Source organism: Manis pentadactyla, chromosome 5, assembly GCF_030020395.1.
Source record: "Manis pentadactyla isolate mManPen7 chromosome 5, mManPen7.hap1, whole genome shotgun sequence".
Taxonomy (NCBI): domain Eukaryota; kingdom Metazoa; phylum Chordata; class Mammalia; order Pholidota; family Manidae; genus Manis; species Manis pentadactyla.
Window position 1 is genome coordinate 157,384,950 of NC_080023.1, and position 25,166 is coordinate 157,410,115.

The 25,166-nt window shown below is 52.5% G+C and overlaps 1 protein-coding gene across 5 annotated transcripts in view; it reads left to right on the forward strand.

Annotated features, from left to right (window-relative positions):
• Positions 1–25,166, forward strand: part of DLGAP4 (DLG associated protein 4) — a 136,150-nt gene that overhangs the window by 31,887 nt on the left and 79,097 nt on the right. Inside the window, exons 1-6 of one of the 5 annotated variants that reach the window (XM_036902389.2) lie at positions 3,333–3,423; positions 6,090–6,209; positions 14,882–15,954; positions 18,744–18,985; positions 21,195–21,309; positions 23,570–23,620. In XM_036902389.2, coding sequence (XP_036758284.2) covers positions 14,956–15,954; positions 18,744–18,985; positions 21,195–21,309; positions 23,570–23,620 — 1,407 coding nt within the window. In that variant the 5' untranslated portion in view covers positions 3,333–3,423; positions 6,090–6,209; positions 14,882–14,955. Of the gene's footprint in view, positions 1–3,332; positions 3,424–6,089; positions 6,210–14,881; positions 15,955–18,743; positions 18,986–21,194; positions 21,310–23,569; positions 23,621–25,166 lie in introns of those variants that run through there. The other 4 variants (XM_057502966.1, XM_036902386.2, XM_036902390.2 and 1 more) reach the window with 4 other exon arrangements.

Genomic DNA, 25,166 nt, shown 5'->3' on the forward strand with positions numbered 1-25,166 from the left:
GTGGCTGTGCAGCCGGCAGGGCCAGAGGCATGACCAGTCCAGGGTAGAGGGAGCTTCCGTCTTCTCTAATCCCAGGGGACATGAGGAATTACAGCTGGAGCCAAGGAGGAAACCCCAGGGAAACATAGGACTGAGCTGCCCAGTGACAGAGATAGCTTTATTAAGTAGTGAGCTACCCATTTCAGGAAGTATGCAAGCAAAAGCCAACATGTTACAGGGAAGATCTGTATTGATCAACTCCAAATAAAGTCTGGAGTTTAGTTAATAGTGATGTACCAACATTAATTTCTCAAATGTGCTGTTGTTATGTAAAATGTTAACATTAGGGGAACATGAGTGAAGGTTTACAGGAACTCGCCATGCTCTCTTTGCAACCTGGAATAATCTAAAATTATTCCAAAATAAAAGGCTTGATTTTTTTATTTCTAAAAAAACACGAAAAGTAAAAAGTCCTCCTCCTGCCCTTTCTTCCATCCACCCTGTTCCTAGTTTTTTGGGTAGCCTTCCACAAGTAAGCAAAGATGAATACTATTCTTTTGCCCCCTTTTTAAATGACTGTACCTTTCTGTAGCAGATGCCATGGGAGCCCTGCCCCTGCCGCCTCACCTCATGCCAGCTGCTTCCTTCTGCAAACACCTGTAGCTCTCCAGCTGAGGGCTTGCTTTCAGCCTGCACAGTGGCAGGGGGTGGAGGGGTGGAAGTGCTAGCAATTAGTGCCCCCGGGCAGCCCTCAGCCAGTGTGGAAGGGGGTGGAGAGCAGCTGCCCCAACAAACTCACCCTTGGTGGGGAGACTGAGATGCGTGTTCCCCCTGTGGCTCAGTCCCCCAGGGGGACTGAACCGAGCTGCCCGCAGCTCAGGAGCTCAGGAAAGCGTTCTTTATTGCCTTCCCTTGCTTCCCCCTCCCTCAAGTGCTTCCTGGTACAGATCAATCCCTGGCTGGGGGTCTGCCTCCAGGAGGACCCGGACTAACACAGATACCATCGCCCTGTTCTGCCCTTACTGTTTTCACTTAACACTGTATTTTAGAGCTTTTTATGTCAGTGCTTAGAGCAGCCTTACTCTTTTTTACAGATGTATAGTATCCATAGTATGCTAGATCACAATTTGCTTATCTAGCCTCCTAATAGACAGGATCTGATTGGTACAGTGTTTCAAAAGGCACCGTGCATGCCCCCATTTCCCATGGGCATAAGGCGAGGCTGCTGGATAATTCCTAGAAGTGGAGTTGCTGGTGCCAGTGGCCTTTGGGACCCTACTTTATTTTGTTGGTGGATGGCCTACAGTTTAAATTTAGAATCCCTGGGTTTTGGAAGGCCCTCCATGATCTGTCCCCAAGCATCTGCTTCCTCCTCCCTGTCAAAGCCCACCTCACCACATGGACAGCTTGCTGTTCCCAGCACTGCCTCAGTCTCTTCTTACCTCTGACCATGATTTGTCTATGCTTTTCTTTGTCACGAAATGCTCTTCTCTATGCCTTTATCTGTTGAAATCGTACTTGTCCTCAGAGATCTGGCTGAAATTTCACCTCCTCCAGGGAGCCTTCCTAGTGCCCCCGTGAGTATTAATCCCTCCTTTCACTGGGCTGGACACCCTGGCTTCATTACTTCCTGGAATTTCTTTTTCTGTGTTGTCTAATTGCTGTGTGTATTTCTGCCTCCTGCACTTGGCTGCATGCTCTTTAAAGGCTGGAATCATCTGAGTCATAGAGCAGGCCCCATAAATGTTAAAGGAATTGAATTAAATGTGCTGGCAATTGCTGCATTCTGACCATTTTGTTCCGCTGTTCGCCAACACGACCTTCCAGGATAGTCCCTTAGCAGGGGCCAGAATGAAACAGGCTGAAGCAGGTGACCTCCAGGGCTGCCTGCCCCACAGTCAGAGCTCTAAGCCCAGAGTGAGGGGCAGTGTGTCCCCTGAATGACCTTCCCCAGGAAGGTCTTGATGAGCAGGCAGTTAGAGGTTGTGTCCCCTGACCTAAGTCCCACGCTTTGTGAGCTGGTGGCAGATGGGACTTTGTTAGCTGAAAGCTGTGGAGTAGCTTAGGGAGGTGACTAGAGGCATGGGCGTGGAGCCAGACTGCCTGGGTTCAAATCCAAGCTTTGCCACGTCCTACCTATGTGACCCTGCGCAAGTCGCTTCTTCCTGTGCCTCAGTTCTTCCTCTGTAATGTGGGGCTAACAATAAGGTGCACACTTCATAGGGCTGGTCTGAGGGCTCAGCAAACAATTCATAGAAAGTGCTTGTGTATCTGGGGGGAGCACTTCATAAATAAGCTTCAGAAAGATCTCGAAAGGCTCTTGGGGTTCCCATAACAACAGCTCCTCTTCATCACATACCTACCAGAAACTTTACTGGATGGTCTGCAGGCACACTCTTGCTGAAGTTTATAAATATCCTGTTGGTGAAGTATCTTCATTTTTTAGACTGTAGTAGGATACATACTTTAACCAAAGTTAGCATTTTAACCATTTAAAAGTGTATAATTCAGTGGCATTAAGTACACCCACAATGTTGTGCAGCCGCCATCATTGTCTGTGTCTAGAACTCTTTCATCACCTCTAACAAAAATCTTATACCCATTTAACAGTCACTCCTCACTGCCCCTCCTCCCAGCCCCTGGCAGCCACCAGCCTACTTCCTGTCTGTTCACTTCCCTCCTCTGGGCATTTCACATAAATGGAATCATACAGCATGTAAGCCTCCGTGCCTGGCTTCATTCACCTACAGTAACATTCTCAAGGTTCACCCATGCAGCAGCGTCTATCAGCACTTCATGCTTCCTTATGGCCAACTAATAAGTAGTCTGTAGTATAGCAAGCAAAGTAGCTTATCAGTACTTACCAGCTGAAGATACTGAGGCTCGGAGAGGCCCACTGAGCCCCGTAAGGTCACATCCCTGGGAAGAGGTAGAGCTGGATTCAAACCCAAGTCAGATTGGATCCAACACCTGCTCTCTTCCTCTCTAAGCATCGCCTGGTTGACAGATGCTCTCCCATCCGGCCACATGCTAATCCCATTTGGCTCATCACAGGAGCCCCACACACTTGGGATAATCCCCTCCACTTCCAAATGAGAGATCCAGGGTGAGGAAGGAGACTTGCCTGGGGCCACTCAGACTGAGGGGCCCCACAGAGGTCCCTCCAGATGCTGGAATAGGAAGAGGAGATGAGTCCTGCCTCTGCCCCCTTCCCAGCCCGAGTCATCCAGGGGGTCCTAGAGAGCCATCCATGACCTACTGTCCCCCAACATCCATCCCAGAGCAGTTTTTTGACGTTTGGTTCATCAGCAAAAAATAATTTCTATTGACCAGCAGCTCTGCCAATCATGGCCTGACTACTGACTGCCCAGCCTGAGCAGCGGAGTGGGGGGTGCAGCAAGCAGAGAGTTGGGAGACCCAGGCCCTTCACAGCCTCCACCTTAGGTGAGTCTAGTTCCTGCCTGGGCCCAGTCAGCAAAGCATAGCCTGAGAAGGTTGGACAACATACGCCAGATTTAGTGCTGAATAATCCACAATTCGTAGGCTTTAAAGAGGCTTCTGTGGGGACTAAGAGGGCAAGACCCCATTTTCACCCCCTCCAGTCCCACATAAGCATCATGGGCAACCACCGCATGCGGAGATCAAGTTCCAGGCCAGCGCCGGCCCGGAGAGCTGGCTGTGTGGGTGGAAGCGCCTCTACTGCACTGTGTGGGTGGTAGCCATCAGCCAGATTGGCCAGTGAGCAGTGGAAATGTGGCTAGTGCAACTGAGAAACTGAATCTTAATTTTCACTTAATTCTTTTTAAGTTTAATTAAATGTCTACAGCAGGTCTAGACAGTTAGGCTCAGGGGACAAGAGGAGAGGTGAGGGCCACTCAGAAGGTACCCACAGCCAAAACACACCCAGCTCTTGGTTTGAGACCTCTAGAGAACACTGGCCCAGGTGTCCAGAGGCCTGGGTTCATATCCCAGCTGCCAGCAACATGCTGTATGATCCAAGCCAAATCTCATTCCATCTCTGAATTTCCAAGTGGCTAAAGAGAAGTGGTGCCCGTCCCTGTGGGTAGGTCCTGTTGGTAGTACAGCAATACCTGCAGAACACTCACTGCGTGCCAGGTGCTGCACCAAGCCAGCTATGTTAACTTGTTTATCTCCCCAACAACCTTCGAGGACGCTGGACTCAGGGAGGTTCACTAGCTGGCTCAGGAGCACACAGCAACAGGACTCAAACTTGAGGCTGGTTCCAGAGCCACATTCTCAGCCTCCATCTGCACTGCCTGCAGCAGCAGGGGCGTACTCAGCTCTCCCTGGGGCCACTGCAGGGAGTGGTTGGAGCAGGGTAGCTAGGCCTGGAGTGTCAAGTGGTGGCCCCCAGGTAAGACCTGGAGGTGGAGGAGAGGAGAACAGTCATGGTCATCAACCTCTCATCCCCCCAACTCAGTGTGGGGTGACCCTGATTCTGCTAAGAGTGAAGGGGTCCTGTCTTGGGAATGTAGAGAAGAAGCTCAGATCAGATCTCATTTACTCCATCTCAGCCACAGATCCCTCTTCCTTTGCCTGTGTTCTCATATTCTTGCTTGCTTGGGTTAAGCATATAATTCACCACCTAAACCATGACAGTTTTGAGAATGAAACAGGGCACCCACCACCAGGCACTCCAGGACAATGGGTGGGGCCCAGGCAAACCAGGGTGTATGTCACCCTCCTCCTGCATGAACATTGACAAGTGCCAGCTCTATGCAGGGTCCTGTTTCTGGTACAGAAGGAGACCCAGTGCCATCTGTGATTCCGTAGGGCAGTAGCTCCCATCAAGGGGACACCCAGGAGAGGCCTTATTCCTCACCTGCAAGGTCAGGGAAAACTTAGAGGAGGGGTATTTTTCTGAGCTTTAAGTAAGCAGGGAAAGAGCCTAGGGACAGAGCATTGTCAGGCAGCTTCTGAGGACAGAGGAGCTGCCACACCCACATCCCAGACCCTGTGCACAGAGTTCACCATCAGTATGGGCAGCACCGGAATTTGGCTTTGAGCAGAGGAGGGGGCCTGAGGTAGGAGCAGTGTTGGCCACACATCCCGATCAGCCCAACTCAGGGGGATCTGGCCCAGCCGTTGCCTGCTATCTCATTGACCAAACCACCAGCTGATTGGATGTCATGCTTTTCAAGCAGTTGCTATGGACACAGGCTTAGGCTAGAAACAGTTTGGACCTTGAATCCATCAAGATAACGGAGCTGTTGTAGATGAAAAGGATCCTGGAACCTCAGCCTAGTGGGCCAGGCCACGAAATGTGGGGCTCAGGAGTCAGACTGATTCGTACCAGGCTCCACCCCATACCAGCTGTGGGGCCTAGAGCAGGTGACTTTAGCCATCTGCTTTTTCTCCTCTAACATGGGTATATTAGTTCCATATTTCTGCATAAAAAAATTGTACCAAAACTTGGCAGTGGCTTAAAACAATAAGCATGTCTTATCTCACACAGCTTCTGAGAGCCAGGAGCTCAGGAGCAGTCTCAGTGGGTGGTTCTGGCTCAGGGTCTCTCGTGAGATTGTCAGCTGGGGCTGCAGCCACCTGATGTCCCAGCTGAGACTGGAGGATCTGCTTCCAAGGTGGGGCGCTCACAGGGCCGGCAGGTCAGTGCTGACGGCCTCAGTTCCTCCCCATGTGGACCTCTCCTTATGAGGGCTGCTTAAGTGTCCTCATGACGTGGTGGCTGGCTTCCCCCAGGGCTGTTGACCCAAGAGAGCAAGGCAGAAGCTGCAGTGCGGTCCTGACTTACCTCAGAAGTCATACTAGGCCAGTTCCACGACATCCTGTTGGTTACACAGTCAACCTTACCCAGGTTGGGTAGGGAGTGTGCACGCAAATTACCAGGAGGTGGGATCCCTGGGGTGCATGCTGGAGGCTGACTACCACAGTGGATTCATCATCCCCACCAAGACAAGCTGCAGTGAGAATAAATGAACTCACCTATGGGAAGCACCTGGTGTACAGTAAGCACTCAATAAAGGATCACTGTTATTATCTTGAGCTGAAAACTCAGCATCCTATAGCTGCCTCAATGTCTTCATCATTTCTAGGCATCCCCTAAGACCTTCTGCCCCTCTTTCTTTTAGCCAAAGCCGTATAAGCCTCTGCTGCATCCAGGCCCTGTGCAGAGTACTAGTGACACAGCAATGACAAAGTTTCAGGCTCCAGTGGACATCAGTCTGCGTGATACAGCAGAGGGCTGGCAGGTAAGGGGCAGCTGTTGACCAGTGGTCAGGGCTGGCCTCTCTGTGAAGGTAGCCCGTGCCCTGAGACCTGAGAGAAGTGAGGGAGTAGCTGTGTGGTCGAAGGGGGACACAGAGCATTTCAGGCAGATGACACAGGAAGGGCAAAGGCCCCAAGATGGGAGTTAATGGTCTGTGGTCAAGGAACAGAACGGAAGCCCAAGGGAAGAGGGGCAGGAAACGAAGTTGGGAGAGCAGGAAGCAGTCAGAAAAGTAAGAAGACTGGCTCCTAGTCTGAGGGCCACGGGAGTCTTGTCTGTGAGAGATGAGAGGGGCGTGGACCCAGCAGGGCTGTGAGGGAGGTGAGAAGTGGTAGGACTTTGGGCTGTCCAGAAGGTAGAGTTGCTTATGAAGGATTTGCTGTTTTATGGGATGGGGGCGGGGGTGAGAGAGGACGCAGATGATTCCAGGATTTCTGACCGGAGCGAGCAGGAGGATGGTGCTGCTGTGAGCAGAACCGAGGTGACTGCTGGGACAGGTCAGGGTGGGCGGGAGAGCAGGCACTTGATACTGGGCCTGTCACACATCCAGGGTGAGATGTCAGGGAGGCAGTTAGAGATATAAGTCTGGTGTTTGAGAGAGATGAGGCGGAAGATGTAAATTTAGGAATTGTCAGATTAGGTGGTGTTTAAAGCCACGAGTCTGGATGAGATCAGCAGGAGAGCGAGTGGGGAAGCAAAGGGCACCCAACTCCTTTAGCGTTTAGAGGTCAGAGGAGAAGAAGCCGGCAAGAAATGGAGCAGGTGTGGCAAGAGCTGGAGGAGGAGTACCCAGAGATGGGGGCGCAGTACAACTCAGCCTGCCTCTCTACCCCCAGCCCCAGCCCTGGAGGCCCCCCAGAGCCCATCCTTCCCCTTCCACACATCAGCCCCCTCAGAGGCCTAAGGCAGTTAGGTATCCTGCACAGACTGCTGCGAGCATCTCCAGAATGGTCAGCCGTTCCACCCAGGCCATTTCCAGTCTTCCGCCACTTGACTCACCCTCTCATGCCCCACCCTAGTTTCTGTCTCTCTCTTAATAACAGGGCTCAGCATTGAACAGGGCTGTCCCCTCCCTTCATTTAGACCCTCTATCTCTGTTAATGCAATCTTAAATAAAATCTGCCTTTCTAGTAGTACCAAATACAGAAGATATAACCAGGAAATAATAAGGGATCTGGGCTTGTTAAAAGGGGGCTGTGAAGAAGGGAAATGGGATTGGTAGTATTGAAAAAGAATTCAGGGTTAGATCAGTGAGGGTCATGCCAAGGAGTTTGAATGCAGAAGGGAACAGGATATGAAGAAGGTTCTAGATCAGGGAAATGAGGCGTTCAGGTGAGTTTTGCTTCAGGAAGAGCCATGCTGGGTTCTGTTCCTAGCTTTGTCCCCAGTGAGTCCTTCCACGCTCACAAGCCAAGTGCAGTTCCAGGATGAATGAGGGTAGGGCAGGGGGGCCCCACTCTGTGCAGATGGAGGTAGTGGCTGCAGACACAGAGGCACCACGGAGCAGGGATGGCTCCAGGGAGGCAACAGCTCTGCTGGTTCCCCAGTGTTTCCTTGAGGGCAATGAGGCTTATATTAATGAGAGGTAATTATGGGTACCCATATGGGCCTAAGTATAGCTCAGAGACAAAAGCAGTGCGAGGCAGCCAGCTGCTTCCCCTACAGGGCCAAGGCTGGCCTATTTTAGGGCCTCCCCGAGGTAAGGCTCCTGCCACCCCTGGGTGTTGGGTGGCTGAGGTGCAGGCGCTCGGTGTTCCAGGACCCTCACCAAGAGAGCTCACAGGGAATCAGTGTGATCAGATGCCCTGACCACCCTCACTCAAATCCCCTATTGCCTAGAGGTAGAAACTGAGGCCCAAAGAGAGGAACCAGTCTGAGGTCACAGCAAGTAAAGAGCAGAATCAGGATTTGAATCCAGGTCCAGCTACATGCACTTTCCACTCTGCTACACAGCATCCCTACACTGGAAGGCTCGGCCGGTCCCCAAGAAGCACAGTGAGGTGAAGAGGGGAGCATGAGTGATATTTATCCAGCACCTGAGTGCCAGATGCTTCCTATATGACATTACAGCAACTCTTTATAATAATCTTAAAAGTAAGCATCCTCATCCCTGTTGTAGAAGAGGAAATGGAAGCTTAGGAGCATTAATTAAATCAACCAGTGTCTCTGGGAAAGGAGGGAAAGAAGTAGAACCCAGTGTCCTGTCTTAGGGTCGGTCAGGTTCCCCAGGTAACAGACTCTGGGGTCGGCATGGAAGTCTCTTGTGGACACCTGTGACAGGTGAGGGGCACAGGACTGGGCAGAGGGAGGAGTTGAACAGAGAGGCAGGTACAATAAAGGCGACAGATAATCCCCTGGGGAGCTCTGGAGCTGGGATGGTCTTTAGGGTGTTCTCAATTGGGCAGTGGACCAGGCCTTGGTGCCTGGCCACCAACCAATCACTGTACACTTCAGGCTCCCCTGGGGAAGGAGATAGCCTTGGGTGAGGCATCTCCCGTCGGCTGAGAGCAAGGCCCAGCAGGCACCCAGCTGTGAGCTGTCAGCGGCCAGTGCTCTCGGCAGCTGGAGACATGAGTGCCTCAGTCCTAAAGGGGGGACCTGGGTGGCCACCAGAGCACCCACGACATCTCCATAGCCAGGTCCTTTCTCATTCTGCCCTCCAGATGAGAAGAATCAGCCCTTCCTTGCCCACAAGGAGGTTATGGGAACATGGGATCATGTTCCTTGTGGAGCTGATGGGCCAGGGGATGCTGGAGGGAAGGGAGGCCATCAGTGCTAATGAGGAAAGAAAGAGTGAGTGGTTGGTCCATCAAAACTTGAAAAACACTATCCATTAAAAACCTATAGAGACAGAATGGGAGAAAATACTTGCAAATCATGTATCTGATAAGGGTTTATTAATATCCAGAGTATACAAACTCCTAAAACTCAACAGCAAAAATGACCAATCACCCAATTCAAAAATGAGCAAAGGACTTAAATAGACATTTCTCCAAAGAAGATATACAAATGGCCAATAAGCCACATGAAAAGATGCCCAGTATCATTAGTCATCAGGGAAATGTGAATCAAAACTACACTGAGATACCAGTTCATACCTACTAGGATGGCTATAATTTTTAAATTTCTTAAAAGGCAAATAACATGTATTGATGAGGATGTGGAGAAATTGGAACCCCGTACATGGCTGGTGGGAATGTAAAATGGTGCAGACACTGTGGAAAACAGTTTACTAGTTCCTCAAAAAGTTAAACAATTACCATATGGCCCAGCAGTTCCACACCTAGGTATTTACCCAGAAAAACTGAAAGCAGGGCCTCCATCAGATACTTGACACTGGTATTCATTGCAGCATTATTCATAAGAGCCAAAAGGTGAAGACAAACCAAGTGCCCATCAGTAGATGAACGGACAAACAAAAAGTGCTACCTACATACAATGGAATATTATTCTTCCATAAAGACGAGTGGTATTCTGACACATGCTACAACATGGACAAACTTTGAGGATATTGTGCTAAGGGAAATAAGCCAGATACAAAAGGACAAATGTATGATTCCACTTATATGAAATATCCAGAATAGGCAAATTCATAGAGAGAGAAAGTAAATTAGAAATTATCAGGGACTGGAAGAGAGGGGAGAATAAGGAGTTACTGCTTAATGGTTATAGAGTTTCTGTTTGGGTGATGAAAAGGTTTTGGACATAAATAATGGTCCCACAACATCATGAGTGTAATTAATGCCACCGAACTGGACACTTAATAATGGCAAATGTGGCAAATTTTATATTTTGTATATTTTGCCACAGTAAAAATAAAATGCATGCAAAATAAGTAAATCCAGAGAGAAAGAAAATAGTCTGGTGGTTTCCAGGGGCCAGGAGAAGGAGGGAACAGGGGGCGACTGCTTATTAGGTACAGGGTTTTCTTCCGGAGTTAAGAAAATGTTTTGGAACTAAATGGAGGTAGTGGTTACACAGCGTTGTAAATGTATTAACTGTCACCAAATTATATACTTTAAAATGATTAATATTATGTGAATTTCACCCCCCATTTTAAAAAAAGGGTTGGGGGGAACCTGTGGGGAAGTAAAGTCTATGAGATGCAGCCAAATAGGTAATCAGGGGAAAATGCATAGCCTTTCCAATGACACATTTATTAGAATATAAGAAAGTCAGAAAATAAAGGAATTAAGTTTCCAACTCAGAAAGGTAGGCGAGTTGTTAGAGGAAAGAGAGGAGCTAAGCATTCATCCCCAAGAGCCTTAGGGAGCCACTGAAGGGGAAGAACATTCTTGCTTTGGCATTTTAGAAATTCATCCCAGTTGTAGTTTGGGACCTGGATTGTAGGGGTCTTAGAGTGAATGCAGAGAGACAAGAGAGGAGGCTGGTACGGTTGTCCAGGTGAGGGCTGGGAGTGACAGAGGTAGACGATACAGAGAGGGGATGGCATCAGGAAACAGAACTGAGACAGCATCACTGTGACAGTGACTGTCATAGCTGGGGTTCCCCAGAAGCATGCCCAAGACAAGGATTCAAGTCCAAGTACTTCATCTGGGAACAGGGCGCACAGTGTGGGAGTGGAGAGATAAGTCAGAGAAGGTGAGGCAGCCAATGAAGGGGGCTTTATCAAGCAAGTCACTGCCATAGACAACTGGAGCTCAGTCCTTCTGGGCAACTCCAGGAGTCAGTGTAGAGACTGGTTCTGGTGGGTGGAGGAGCTGGGGTATTTATACACCAGCTTCCTGACAGTCACTGGATGAGACCTCCAAATGGGTGAGGGGTGTTGGTCATTAATCTCTGACAGTTCCTGCTGGCTACCACATGTAAGCAGTGCAGGCTCTAGCTGCTGGACAAAGCCTCCCTGCCCCCACAGGGATGCCGATGCTGACAGCTGGAAATCAGCCTGTTGGCACCACAGTGATGAGACCATAGGAAATATGGGCAGGGCACCCACAGCCACTGCTGTAGTGACTGACTGGACATGAGGCCAATCAGTCAGGCTCTTGTTGAAAGACACATAACCCAACTTAGGCAAAAAGTCTCTTAACTCTCATGTCTGAGACATCAGGCAAGGTCTTGATGAAGGACTCTAGACTGATACTCTGCCCAGCACAGCAGCCTGAACAAAAGGGAGGGCATCTCTTTCCCAAGGGTCCAGCCATAATCCCAGGGCTGACTCTCATTGGTTAGCAAGGAACCTGTTTCCATCTCTGAGCCAATCAGTACTCAGGGATGTAAGGCTCTGATTGGCCAGGCCAAGGGCATGTGTCTGCCCCTGGGCTTCTGGGATGGGCTGGCTCCACCTGGATTATAGGAACTGAGACTGGGGCGGAATCATTGTTCAGGTACAGTGAGGCTGTTACTAGGGTAGGACGAGGAAGGTCAGGAGGAAGAGAAATTCAAGGCAATGCCCAGGTGTCTGGCTTGAACCCTACTGGGTGACACTAGAGCATTTTACTGATATGGGAGCACTGTGGACCTGCCCAGGCCCCTGGGGTGCACCAGCATTTAAAGTGGATTTTGACCACCAGAACTCAGGGAAGGGTTTGTCCCCCAGGGAATGAGCATGTGCCAGCACCTCACAGTTCACTGAGTACTTTCCTACACCTTCTCTCCCTCACTTCCCCCTCCTGGCCCCATTTGGCAGCCGCACAGTTTGAGGCTCGGGGAGTAACTATGGGTCCAGGCTCACAGGGTCCTCTGGGGGACAACTCTGGATTCCCTGGGTCAGGAATACCTGAGATGTGAAGCTGAAGCCAGCTTCTCCCTGAGAGGACTGAAGAAGGTGTCCTGGGCTGGGAGAACTAAGTATAGTGTGCACTTCCAGGGCAGGGCGGGGCTCTGCAGCTGCCTTGTGCTCCCGGTGACCAGCCCTCTCCAGCTCCAGCATTCCTAGGGAGTCAGGCCCCTGCAGGGCTGGGTTTGCAGTGTTCTCAGTTTTCAGTATCACTGCCTTAATTGAGCGGGCATCAAGGACGTATTGCTGAATCACACTTTCCCAGCTGGAGAGCCAGGGAGGCTGGCCCCTGAGCCCAGGGCTCACTGTATGGCCCTGTGGGGACATAAGGAGGCCAAGAAAAGCCTGGAGAGCAAAGGAAGGTGGTTTTGCATTTGCCTGAAATTATCTTCAAGAAGAGATTTACCTAGAGGAAGCTGCTGCTGCCTGGAGTGGAGCGGGCTCCTTGACTTCTGGGACACTGAGGTGGCTGAAGTCTGAGTTACCTTGGCTAGAACTGCCTCTCCCAGCCACAGTTCCCCCATCCGTGAAGTGGAGGTAATGGTCCCCCATCTCCTGCGGCTCTGTTAGAAGATGGTGTGGTGAAGGCAGAGGTGTCGGTCAGTGGACTTCCTCTCCAGGCTGGGGATAAATGCTCTGACAAGCCACCTGGTGGAAACATGTTCCGATGGGACTGCTGCACCATAAGGCTGTCACTAAAGTGCTCTGGACTCCAGGAGTGGGGTCTGTCTGGCTCCTAGAGGCAAGGAGAGTCCCTGGCAGTTCAGGGGGAGAATTTGAACCAGGTGGACTGCAGAAGTCTGAGGGCTCAGGAAGGTTTAGGGCACTGTTGGTCATGAAATGGCTAGGTCCCAGGAAATAATTCTCAGATCCTTGCAGGTCTTGGGACCAGCCAACTCAGAGTGACAGTGCAAGGCAGCTATGCAGAGGAGTAGGAAGAACTGTGGATCCCAGTCCTGCATCAGCACTGGACCCACTGTGTGATCTTAGGGAACTTCTTCCTCCCAAGCCCTCAGTTTACCCATTTATGAGTTTCACCTGGCCCGTGTTTTCATGCAGCATTTGGTGGGGTCTGGGATTTGCCTAAAGAGCTGCTCTGAGGGGTGGGAGGGAGTCTCAGACAACTGAACCCATGCTCGGTGTCTTAGTTTCCTATTGCTGCTGTAACAAATTACCATGAACACAGTGGCTTGAAACAACTGATTTATCCTTTTACAGTTCTAGAGGCCAGGTCTAAAATGGGTGGCAGGGGAACATTCCTTCTGGAGGCTATTGGGGACAACCTAACTTCTTGCCTCTTCCAGCTTCTGAAGGCTGTTTTCACTCCTCAGTTCATACCCCGCACCATGCTGACCTCTGCTTCCGTCTGTGCAAATTCTCAGACTCTGACCCTCATGCCTCCCTCCTGTAAGGACCCATGTGATTAGGTTGTGCTCCTCCAGATAACCCAGGACAATCTTCCTATCTCAAGATCCTTAATCATACCTGCAAAATCCATTTTACTATGTAAAATAACGTAATCACAGATTCTAGGAATTAGGACATGGGCATCTTTGGAAGCTCTCATTCTGCCTCCCACACTTGGCTTCAGCCAGAGCCTGCCCACTCCTTCCTAGCCCAGCCCCTCCAGGGCTCTTCCCTGCTGCTCTTGTCCTTACTTGCTCTGCTCCAACTACACTGACTCCATTCAGACCCCCAGCACACCAGGCACATAGTCCACACCAAGCCTTGGGACTCCTCCAAACAGGGTTGGTGGGGTCCAGGGCTTAGAAACTCACTGACCTCCCCTCTGCTCCATGGTATAAATGGAAAGGCTGGGGCCCAAAAGGGAAGGGACTTGCCTAAGTTTGAGACTAGTATTTCCAGGGTGTTCCTGGATGGAACATCCAACTCGTCCCACTACCCTATTTTACAGATGGGGAACTGGCACAGTGGTTCCACCTGAAGGCCACCCCATCCTGAGGCCTTATCCTGTCCAGACCTAAGAATGTGCTCCTGTTATTAACTCGCTAAGAACTCTGTTCCAGGATGGCTGCCATTGATTCATCCCAGTTGGAAATGATATGGTAGTGGGCTTGTTGGCCTCTCTGATGTCCGCAGCCCCCAGAGCCTAGCACAGAGGTCACTCTCAGCAGACATGTGTTGAGGGACAGAGCAGTTTTTTATAGAGGGTTTACATTTGATGTAGGATTTCTCTGCTAAAATGAGAGCTGGACAGTACTTTCATCAGACCTGGATAAAACTGGGCTCTACACTTCAGAAGGCCACTCTGGCCCTCTTGCAGCCATTTTCTTCCCTATCATGCAAGGCTTGTTCAGGGGCCAAGGGGCCATGCCCATCCAGAGTATGTCCCCACTTTAGACCACACTGTGGGTACTGGAACACTGGAATTCCAGACCCAGATGAGCAGGCCTGCTTCCAGCACCAGCATGGGATCACCCCCGAGGCCGACACTGCCAGTGAGACCATCCCTAGGCCCAAGAGGTGGCTGTTTGGGGGCATGTGAAGTGAGCTTGGGGGACATGGAGGTGTGCAGCTCCTGTGGTGAGGGACAGAGTCACAGAAGGAAGAAAACAGAGGGTAGGCTGTCCCCCCACCACATTCCACCATGGAATTTGGAGAAAAGCAAGAAGTCTGAGTTCAAACCTGTCTTTCCAGGTTATTGTGAAGATATGTTCATCAAAGTAGGAGAGTAGAACATATTTTTTGTTTAACAATTTCATGACCTGAGTTGTAACTTTTATTTATACGTATGGGCCTCCATTTGTATTCTTGTCCTGCACCCCACCTTATTAAGGGCAGGCCAAATGTCTTTAAAAAGAACCCAACCCTGAGCTCTCTGGGGATCTGGCTGACCTTCCTGGCACCCTGTCCCCTCCAAATCCAGCTGACTCTTCTCTGTCTTCTCCTCCTAGGATAGCTGCTGCCCGGGAGAGGCAACCCCGGGCACCCCACTAGGGTGACGGCCCCTGCCGCGAGGGCCAGGATCATGAAAGGCCTCGGTGACAGCCGCCCCCGCCACCTCTCCGACAGCCTGGACCCACCACACGAACCCCTCTTCACAGGGCCTGACCGCAACCCCTACTTGCTATCGCCCACCGAGGCCTTTGCCCGTGAGGCTCGCTTCCCTGGGCAGAACACTCTGCCAGGAGACGGTCTCTTCCCACTCAATGACCAGCTGCCGCCACCTAGCAGCACCTTCCCCCGCATCCACTATAACTCCCACTTCGAGGTGCCAGAGGAGAGCCCCTTCCCCAGCCATGCCCAGGCCACCAAGATCAACCGGCTGCCTGCCAACCTCCTGGACCAGTTTGAGAAGCAGTTGCCCATCCACCGGGATGGCTTCAGCACACTCCAGTTCCCCCGCGGTGAGGCCAAGGCCCGTGGCGAGAGTCCTGGCCGCATCCGCCATCTGGTCCACTCAGTCCAGCGGCTCTTCTTCACCAAGGCTCCCTCACTGGAGGGCTCGGCAGGTAAAGTCGGTGGCAATGGCAGCAAGAAAGGCGGCATGGAGGACGGCAAGGGCCGGAGGGCCAAGAGCAAGGAGCGGGCCAAGGCCGGGGAGCCCAAACGGCGCAGCCGCTCCAACATCTCAGGCTGGTGGAGTTCTGACGACAACTTGGATGGTGAGACTGGTGCCTTCCGCAGCAGTGGCCCAGCCTCTGGGCTGATGACACTAGGCCGACAGGCAGAACGCAGCCAGCCACGCTACTTCATGCATGCCTACAACACCATCAGTGGGCACATGCTCAAAGCCGCCAAAAACACCACCACCGAGCTGACCACCCCACCACCCCCACCTGCACCCCCGGCCACCTGCCCCAGTCTTGCGGTGGGCACTGACACCAACTATGTCAAGCGGGGCTCCTGGTCCACTCTGACCCTCAGCCACGCCCATGAGGTCTGCCAGAAGACTTCAGCCACCTTGGATAAGAGCCTACTAAAATCCAAATCCTGCCACCAGGGTCTAGCCTACCACTACCTGCAGGTGCGTCCCTGCCAGGGGCAGGGGTCGGGTGAGGAACTTGGGGAAGGCACCAGTTTTGAGGCCCAGCTGTACCACAGACTTGGACAGTTAATGCACTCTGTGAGTGAGGGCCTCTGCTTGTTCACTTGTGAAATGGATGTCTGGTGGTACCTGCCAATAAGGGGATTTCTTCTACTAGTCATGCCCTCAGCAGGCATTGATTAGGGCCCTTCTGAGCCTAGTCCTGAGTAGGGACTAGAACGTGTCCCTGCCCTTTAAAAGACAAACTTGGAAACTTCCATTCACACCCCTCATAGGACCAATTGCATGGAATTCTAAGTGCCAGCCTCTTGCCTGCTGTCTCCAAACCCCAGGACAGGGTCTGGCATAGAGAAAGTATTCAGGAAATGCAAGGAGAGAGGGGATAGAGAGAGGAACAGATGGACACTTAAATGAACAGAGCTAGAAATAAATAAGACATAGCCCCGATTATCAGGAAGCTTGAAGAGAAAGACACATGAACAGTCATGTCAACGTGAGCAGTGTGAGGAAGTTGGCATGGAGGGCTGCTGGAACCCAGAGGCCCTAACCCAGCTTGGAGGACTAGCTTCTTTCAAATTCTAATGTTTATTGAGGCCCTTTTATGCACCAAGCCTACAATTCTGCAAAGTGGCGGAAGGCTCAGAGATGTCCCTGCTGCTCCAATATTCCTGGGCTATCAAGGGCGGGGCGAATGGCTGTGACTGGGTGTACTTCCTCGGGGCAGAAGCCAACTGCGGGTGGAAATTTATAGAGAGCAGATTTCAGTACACATAAGGATGCAAGGGGCTGTTTCTGTACATCATGAGGCCTCATCCTGGGGCCCTGGGCCAGGGGAGTGGGGGTGCCAGTGCAGGCCTGGCCAGTCTTTGGGAACATTACATGCATTTTGAACCAGATGAACATCAAAGTCTAACAAAGCCCCGAGTTCTTGTCATTCTATATAAAATTCTAAAGAGAGTGAGACTATAGGGGAAAGCTCTTTTTTTCCAATAGGAGGAAAATGAAATCTAGACAGTATTTTATATATTTAAAGCTTTTGTGGCTCTCAATTCACTTCCTTGGTTCAGAAACATCCAAGAGGGTGGTGTGTGACCTGGCTCCCTCTCAGGGTGGTGTGGTTTGGTCTGATGATGCGAAAATGCTTTAGAACACCATGAAAGGGTGGCCCTACAGGCCTTGGGGTTTGTGCTGCCTGCTTAGGTCACAGGAGGTGGGTGAGTGGGGCTAGGGTAGCAGGAATATACAAGGCCACCTTCCTAAGAGGCAGGTGGAGGTTGCAGGATGGACTAGCAAATGGTTTGGGAAGTAGATTACTGCAGGCCCTAGTGACTGGGCTGGGCAGTTAGCTGGGGGATAGTGTATGGGAAGGTTGAGGGTTGTGGGTGGAAGTCTCAGATGGGGACCCTCCTTCCAGCAAAGACTGGCCACTGGCAATGTAGGCACCTGGAAGGATGCAGTGTCTATGCAAGTGTGCTGCTGAGAGTGTATTTTGCATAATGGATATGTTGTGTACACTGGGAAATGTGTGTATCTTCACTGTGGGTAAGTCTACACACCTGTGTTGAGGCAAGGCCATGGTGAGGTAGGGACATACTGAAATGTGTCCAGTGCGGTGACTGCTGGTACATGTATGAGGAGGGGTGTCAGTATGCTCTGTGTTCATATTGTGTACACCTTGAGGCACATGCTTGTGATGAAGTGGCCACTGGTGTGCATCCTTGATGAGATGGGTATGTATGGGAAAGTCTACCTGCTCTCTGCGATGTGTATAGTGAGGCAGGGTCGCTGTGTGCTCAGGACAAGGTACATGTAAGTGCTGAGTTGTGCATGCTCATTCATCACGAGGTGAATATCCACCAGGCGTACGTGTCAGTGTGCATAAGGTGGACAAGCGGTGGAGACTGCATACCACCCTGGAGCAGCTGGTAGAACCTGGCCTCAAAAGGGCAGCGAAGTTCCCCTCAGTTGGTTTCTGCTTCTGTAACTCCTGGGGACCAGGGATGCCCTCACAGCTGTGACCTCACTTGCCCACTTCCACAGGTGGTGTCCCTAAGGTTCAGATGGGAAAACTGAGCCCTTTTACCAGGTCACCATGTGGCTGCTGGACTTACAAAATCTTCTCCATACCTCAGTGTATCCACCTGTGGGATATGGACTGTTGACTGGCTCCAAGGACCCTGCTGCCATACTGATGTGCAAAGATCCTCTGACCAGCCCTCCTCCCAGGACCCTCCCGCCACCCACCTTCCTAGGGCCAGGCTCTTGGTGCCAGATCTGGGGGCCTCTCTCAGGCCTGCTGTCCTTCTCTGTGCAGTGGGATTATAAGTCATCCTCTGAGATAGTAGGGTGCATGATGGGTCATGGTGGGCACTCAGAAGGGTAACTGCAGTAGAGGCCATTGTGATCCTAAGGCTGGGTGGCTTGGGGGCTCACCCAGCCTGGGATCCATGGAGAAATCTGAGGCCGAGGGGGCAAGGATTTGCTTAAGGCTGCACAGTGAAGTGGTGGCAGAGCCGGCTCCGGAACCCAGGTATCCCTACCACCCCAGAGTTCAGCTGGGTGGCCTCGAAGGCAGTACAGAGCACGAAGGCCGAACTCTCCGGGAGTTCGTTCTCCGGGAGAACGAGGGAGCTTCAGAGTCAGGGGCTAAAGGTTCTCGCCCCCGCTCATTTTCCAGGTGATGTGCCCCAGGCTGGGCGCCGGTGGCATGCTGCGGGTGTGCGCTGCCCCTGCGCCATCCGCTATGAGGCCTGTCCGCCCATCTCCAGGTGCCCGGCGGCGGCGGCGAGTGGAGCACCGCGCTGCTGTCCCCACGCGAGGCGGACGCCGCGGCCGAGGGCCCCATCCCGTGCAGGCGCATGCGCAGCGGCAGCTATATCAAGGCCATGGGCGACGAGGACAGCGACGAGTCCGGCGGCAGCCCTAAGCCCTCGCCGAAGACGGCGGCGCGACGCCAGAGCTACCTGAGAGCCACGCAGCAGTCGCTGGGAGAGCAGAGCAATCCACGAAGGTGAGCGCGCAGCCCCGCCCCCTACAGTCCCGCCCACAAGCAAGCCCTGCCCCCTGGGAGCCCCGCCCACCAGGAGCCCTGGCCACTTGTGAATTCGGCTCTCCACGTGGATCACGCCTTTAAGGCGAGCCCCGCCCCCGATGGAGCCCCGCCCACAGGCTAGCCGTGTCCCATTGGAGTCGCGCCCTCACGTGAGCTCTCTCTGGGAAAGCTTTTCGCGTAAACAAGCCCCGCCTACAGGCAAGCTTTACCCATTGGGTGAGCCCCTCACAGGTATGCCCAGCTCCTGAGAGTATCGCCTTCTTCCCCTCCGTCCGCACGGGAGACGGTGGACCCAAGGATGAGTCCTGCGCTCCAGCCGCAGATCCAGGTGAACCCGCGTGCACCATGATCCAGGCCCCCTAGGTGAACCCGGCTTTAGGGTAACCCCCTCCCTGAGGCCCTCGTCCTTAGGCTGGCCCCTGCACTTTGACGAGTTGACTCCCGAGAGCCCTGCCACTTGGTTAACCAAGTCCTGACCACACAAGTGAGCCTCACCCTTTGATAAACTGTAAGAAGAGCCTCTCTAGAGTGACCGGCCTAGGTAAACCCTGCCCACAGGAGCCACATCCCAGGTGAGTGCCCCAGGGGACCTTCTTCCTGCCTTAGTGACCCTGCCACTCGTACCAGCACTGCCTGGGCAAGGGCAGAGTCCCCTCTGCCCTTGCCCCTGTAACTGATCCCTGTGGTGAGCTCCACACTGGGGAGGGGGTAAATCCAGTCCAGAAGCCAAGGGGGGATAGACTGCCTTCCCCTGCCCCATCACCTGCCAGGAATTCCACCATTCAAGCCCCCATCCTATGGCTTTAAGACTTGGAAGAGTTGGTGAAAGCGTGAACAAATAAAATGCGAACACACAGTAAGTAGCAATTAAATGTTAGAGAGAGGTAAGGCTTTACATATGAGAAGGATTAGAACAGAAAGGAATGAGAGGAAAGTTATGGCAAGTCTGTAGAAAGTACAAAACAGGTCAAACTTAGTAGAGGGGATTCAAAGTCCACTGAGGAAAAGAAACCAAAGAAGTCACAAACAAAAGAAGACTTGGAAGAGTTAAAATAAACAAGCTTAGTTCTACTTTTTCATCCACCCGGGGCCTCAGCCAGGCTTCTTGGAGGTAGGACTGCAGCAGAGGGGAGAGAGCCGCCCTTGACAGCACTGAGGGTGGGAGGCGCGGGGCAGTCAGAGGAGCTGGGGGTCTCGCTAGGGCAGGGATTTGCCTAAGAGGTGTACAGTGAGGCGGAAAGCAGGGAATTCATACCACTGCCAGCCAATGCCCGGTCTGCCGCTCTCTGAACCCCCGTCTCCCCATCTTTAAGTGGGGGAGCTGAGTTGGATGATCTCTAAGGCCCCTTCTAGTCCTGGGATCCTGCAATTCTATGAATGACCAGTGATCACTGAGGTGGGAGAGGTGAGTAGGACCGAGTCACAGACCTTGAATGAAAGGGAATCAATAATAGGAGGAGGAGGAATGTAATGGGTGCCATCTGTTAGCCCTTGTGGCACTCTGGGCTCTCTGCCTGCCCCAGTGCACTTTCATCTGCCTCACTAGATCCTCATCACAGCCCCAAGCAGGCAGGTACAGTTTCACCCCCACTGTGTCAAGGGCCTGAGTTGTTAACAGCTTGGAACTTCTCCCCAGAGCAGTGGTGAAGGAGGCCCAGGGGCAGGTAGGCCTGAGAAAGATGGAAGTGCCAGCGCCACGGGGAGAAGTGATGTCTTCAGGGACCTGATGGAGGCCGCCTGGACAGTGTGTGGAAACTGATGCCCTCTGGGCAGGCCTAGCTTGAAGTCAAGGCCGTGGGCATTGACCCACCCCCTCTATCCAGCTCCTGGTATTGTCCCACACCTGGAGGAGAGAGAGCTGTGGAATTGGGCTGGGGGTGGGGGTGGGCTGCCTTGGGTTTGAAATGGTCAAAAGCAGGCTTTTGCTGCCATCTTGTGGCCACATTAGATATGACAGGAAAAGGTACCTGCACCTTTTAAGACTCTCAAGGCCTCCAAAAAGCTGACTGTCCTCCCCTCATCACCCTCTAACACTGCCTGGACTGGCAGTGACTTCCATTTTCCCTCTGCCACTGGATGACCTTAGCCAGTCTTTACCCCCCTGGCCTCAGTTTCCCAGACTGAACAATGGGTGGGCTGAGCCCTGTCTGCTCCCCACTCCCACCAGGAGTCTGGACCGCCTGGACTCAGTGGACATGCTGCTGCCTTCCAAGTGTCCAAGCTGGGAGGAGGACTACAACCCGGTCAGCGACAGCCTCAATGACTCCAGCTGCATCAGCCAGGTGAGGGTGGTGAGCAGGCAGAAGGTCAGTTGGCTTGGGAGAGCCCCAGCTCCTCCCAGGAGGCTAGACATCCGGGCCCAGCCTGTTGAGCAGTCCCCAGATGTCTACACTGTGCTTCTGCTTGGTCTTTGCTCCTGAGGTTGCCTCTGTGTGTATCTCTGCCCCACCAACTGTCCTGTGGCTGGAGCACAGTCAAAGGCCTGACATTGCATGGCCTGAGCTGTGGGTCCTGAGGGAAGGGTCACACCACTGCTGTAGACCCAGGAACCCTGAGGATAGGGAACTGGAGGCCTGGATTTGAGTAACTGTCTTGTTACTGACAGTATGAACCCATGACAAGTCACTCTCTTCCTGAGCCTCAATATCCTGACTTACCACAGAAGGGTGATAATTCCTATTTCAAGGGTTGTGAGGAATACAAACATCATGTGCTTAGAAAAGCATAGCTACCTTTATAGCTATTGTTGTCATCTTGCTGTGTGACCTCAAACAAGTTGCTTCTCCACTCTGAACCTCCATGTCCCACCTGCTTATGGGAAAGTTGGACTTGCAGGGACCAGACAGTTCTGCCTCTAACAGCAATGAGCACACTGTACTATACTTTAATTCACTCAAACATCAGCTCCATGAGCCCTCACAGGTACCTCCAAAGGGGGCCTTTTTATCCACATCCACATTTCACAGGTGAGGAAACAGGCTCAAATAGGTGAGGTCACACAGCTAGGAAAGGATCCAGAGATGGCCAGGATCCAGGGCCATCAGACCCAGACCTGAATCACAGCCCCTGCCATGTGCACAGTACTTCAGGGTTTGCAAAGGGAAGACCAACTAAGGCTCAAGGGCATCCCTCTATGGTGTGAATGGGGACATGAGGCCAAGAGAGGACAGACACCTGCCAGTAGTAGCCCTGAGGCAGTGAAGACAGTCAGGTGCAGACCCAGTCTCCCGCGCTGGACAGGAACAGGCCCAGGTCCCACTGTGTGCAGCCCCACAGTCCAGGCTAATGAACTGCTTAGAATTGAAAGACTTTCAGATCCCAGCTCCTCACCATTCCTGTATTCCTGGCTGGCCAAGCCCTCCCCAGCATCCCCCACGCCTGCCCCAGGACTGTCATTCCCAGACTTCACGGAGACCTCCGATGTGGGGAGGGGCGAACACCCCAGCAACGGGACCCTCTGTCCAAGCAATCCTCATCTAGGACCCACCAAGTTTCACCTAAACGGTTGTCCTGGCCTCCATGCCTGCCACTTCCAGTCTGCTCTCAGTGACCAGAGGTAACTTGTAAACCTCGCCCCCTTGGCTCCCGCCTCACCCTGAGTGGAAGCCGGAGCCCTCACTCAGACCTGTGAGGCCCCGCCTCCCTCTCAGACATGATCCCTGACTTGCTCAGTTGCTCTCCAGGCTCCAGCCCCTCTGGCCTCCTGCTCCTTACACACCTTGTTCCTGCCCCACCTCGTCACACTTGCTGTCCCCTTCCCCAGGATCACTGTTCTCTCAGATCTTTGCCCAGCTGGCTCTTCTCTGCATTTCAGGTCTTGGCTCAAGTGTCACCTCCTGGGAGGGGCCTGCCCTGTCACTGTCTAAAGGAGCCCCCAGGGCACTATTCCCTTATCCTGTTTAACTTTCTTGACAGCATTGATCACTACCTGGAGTTATATTTGTTTGCTTATTTATTTGATGTCTGTCTTGCTCTTAAGACCCGGAGCTCCCTGCAGTTAGGGATCTTGCTGTCCTGTTCCCCACAGTGTCCCTATCACACAGCACAGGGTACGTGTTTGCTGAATGGACAACTTCCCACTGCGTTCTCTGGTCTCTCTGTCTTCCTGTTTGTGTCTGTCTCCCTCTGTTCTCTCCCCTCATTCACATTTTCCCCTCACTCTGCCTGACCCGGGCACATGGAATCAGCCAGGCTGGGGACCCTAGCAGGTCTTTCCCAGGGCCCAGCCCCGCTCTCTCCTAACCCAGCATCCTCTGAGCCCCCAAAACCTCACCTCCAGAAGTATGAGTGACCTGAGCCCCATCGGTGGCCTCTGTCAGAGATCTCCCAGGTCTGGCTGTCTCTGAGGCCTTGCCTCCTGCCAGCGGAGCTCCCCCACCACCTCCCACCAGATGCTGGACTGTGTCGCTCTGACCAGGGAAGACAAGGCAGTCTGGGGAAGTTAGGCCAGCCAGCTGCAGGGTCTTTTGCAGCTGAGCCTGAATATGCCACCCCAGCCCCGTCTCTGGTCTCCCCATAACCCTCCCCCTCTCTTTCCTGCAGATTTTTGGACAGGCCTCCCTGATCCCCCAGTTGTTTGGCCATGAGCATCAGGTCAGTATGTTTGCCATTCTCTGGTACCCCAGTCCGAGTCCAGGGCTAGGTCTCGGGCCTGGTCTCTGGGTGGTCTTAGCCCTGACCCGAGCAGGTACAAGCTGAGCCGGCAGCGGGAAAGCCGCCTCTAGTGAGGATGGAGGCGAGACTTACGTTGGTGCCCTGGCATTCCGCTCCCAAGTCCTATTGCTTTGATTCTCCGTGCCCCAGCTTCCTCTTCTCAAAAATGGGAAAGAATGGGCTCGGTTCTGTGGAGGCAAGAAATAGCCTAGGCTATACCCTGAGAGTCTTCTAACTTTTCCCTGCCTCTCCTCCCCCAAAGCCTGGGAGAGGTCTAGGGAGACTGCTTTATTTGGACGGGTTGAGGGCTGGTGATATTGGCCTCCAGGTCCCACCCCCCAGATCCCCTGATTTCTTGGGCTCCAACAAGACCTTTAAGGATGTTGGGGTGTTGGAATAAATTCAGAGACTTTTCAGTTTTGCAAAAGTTAGTGGAAGTGGTGTCAGTCCTGGTGCTGTCTGCCTGTGCCAAGGGTATCCCCCTCCCGTGCACACCCATCCTGCCCCTGGAAGTGGTTGAATCTTCCCACTCTCCCCCACCAGCCCCAAGACCAGAAAGAGAAGCAAGAAAGGTACTCTGAGCTCAGTCCCTGATTTTGGCCAGGTGTGAATAAGGAACTCATCATCCAAGGCCACACAGGGCCTGTAGGGTTGGCTTCACATTTGATTCCAGCTGTGGGTGCCTCCTGTGCCTCCCACCCTCCTGTCATAGTTCCTTTTGAGCATATGATTTGAGGGTCTTTGGGGAGCCCACAGTGGGCCAAGTGGCCTCTTCCTTCCCTAACTTGCACAGGCTTATGGTAAGGATATGATGTGCTAGCATGCAAACCCCCCAGGGCAGTTCCTGGCACACAGTATGTCCTCAGCGATATACACACCAATAGCACTGACCGCTAACCTCTCCTCCAGAGGGTAGGGGCATCTTAACCAGTATTTACACATCCTGGCACTCGCTGCACGTTGCTGCCTGTAATAATAGGTACAGAGCTACCAGGTGCTTACTCTCCTGGACACTATTCTAGTCATGTGATATGAATTATCTCATTTAATTTTGACAGCGACCTTATGAGACTCGGTCTGTATGTAATTAGCCCCTGTTTCACAGATGGGGAAACTGAGGTGCAGAGCAGTTAAGTGACTTGTCCACGTTCCTGTTGCAGGGAAATGATGAGTCTGGATTTAAAACTCTGGCCATCTATTCCAGAGCTGTGCCATTACTGTGCAGTCCATAGGAAGGCCTTACTGCCCTTGGCCATCACAGGGGCCTCTCAGAATACTTCAGGTTGCAGCTCTGGCGGATAAACACGTATCTCGTTAATAGCCCCTCCAAGTGAGTTTTGGGCATGCCACACAGCTTCCCTTTGCTTTAGCAGTGCAATCCGATAGAACTTTCTGCAGTGGTGGAAATATTCTATAATCCTGCCATCTGAGGAGGTAACATGAGCAAGTGCAAAAAAATGTGGCCAGTATGACTAAGGAACTAAAC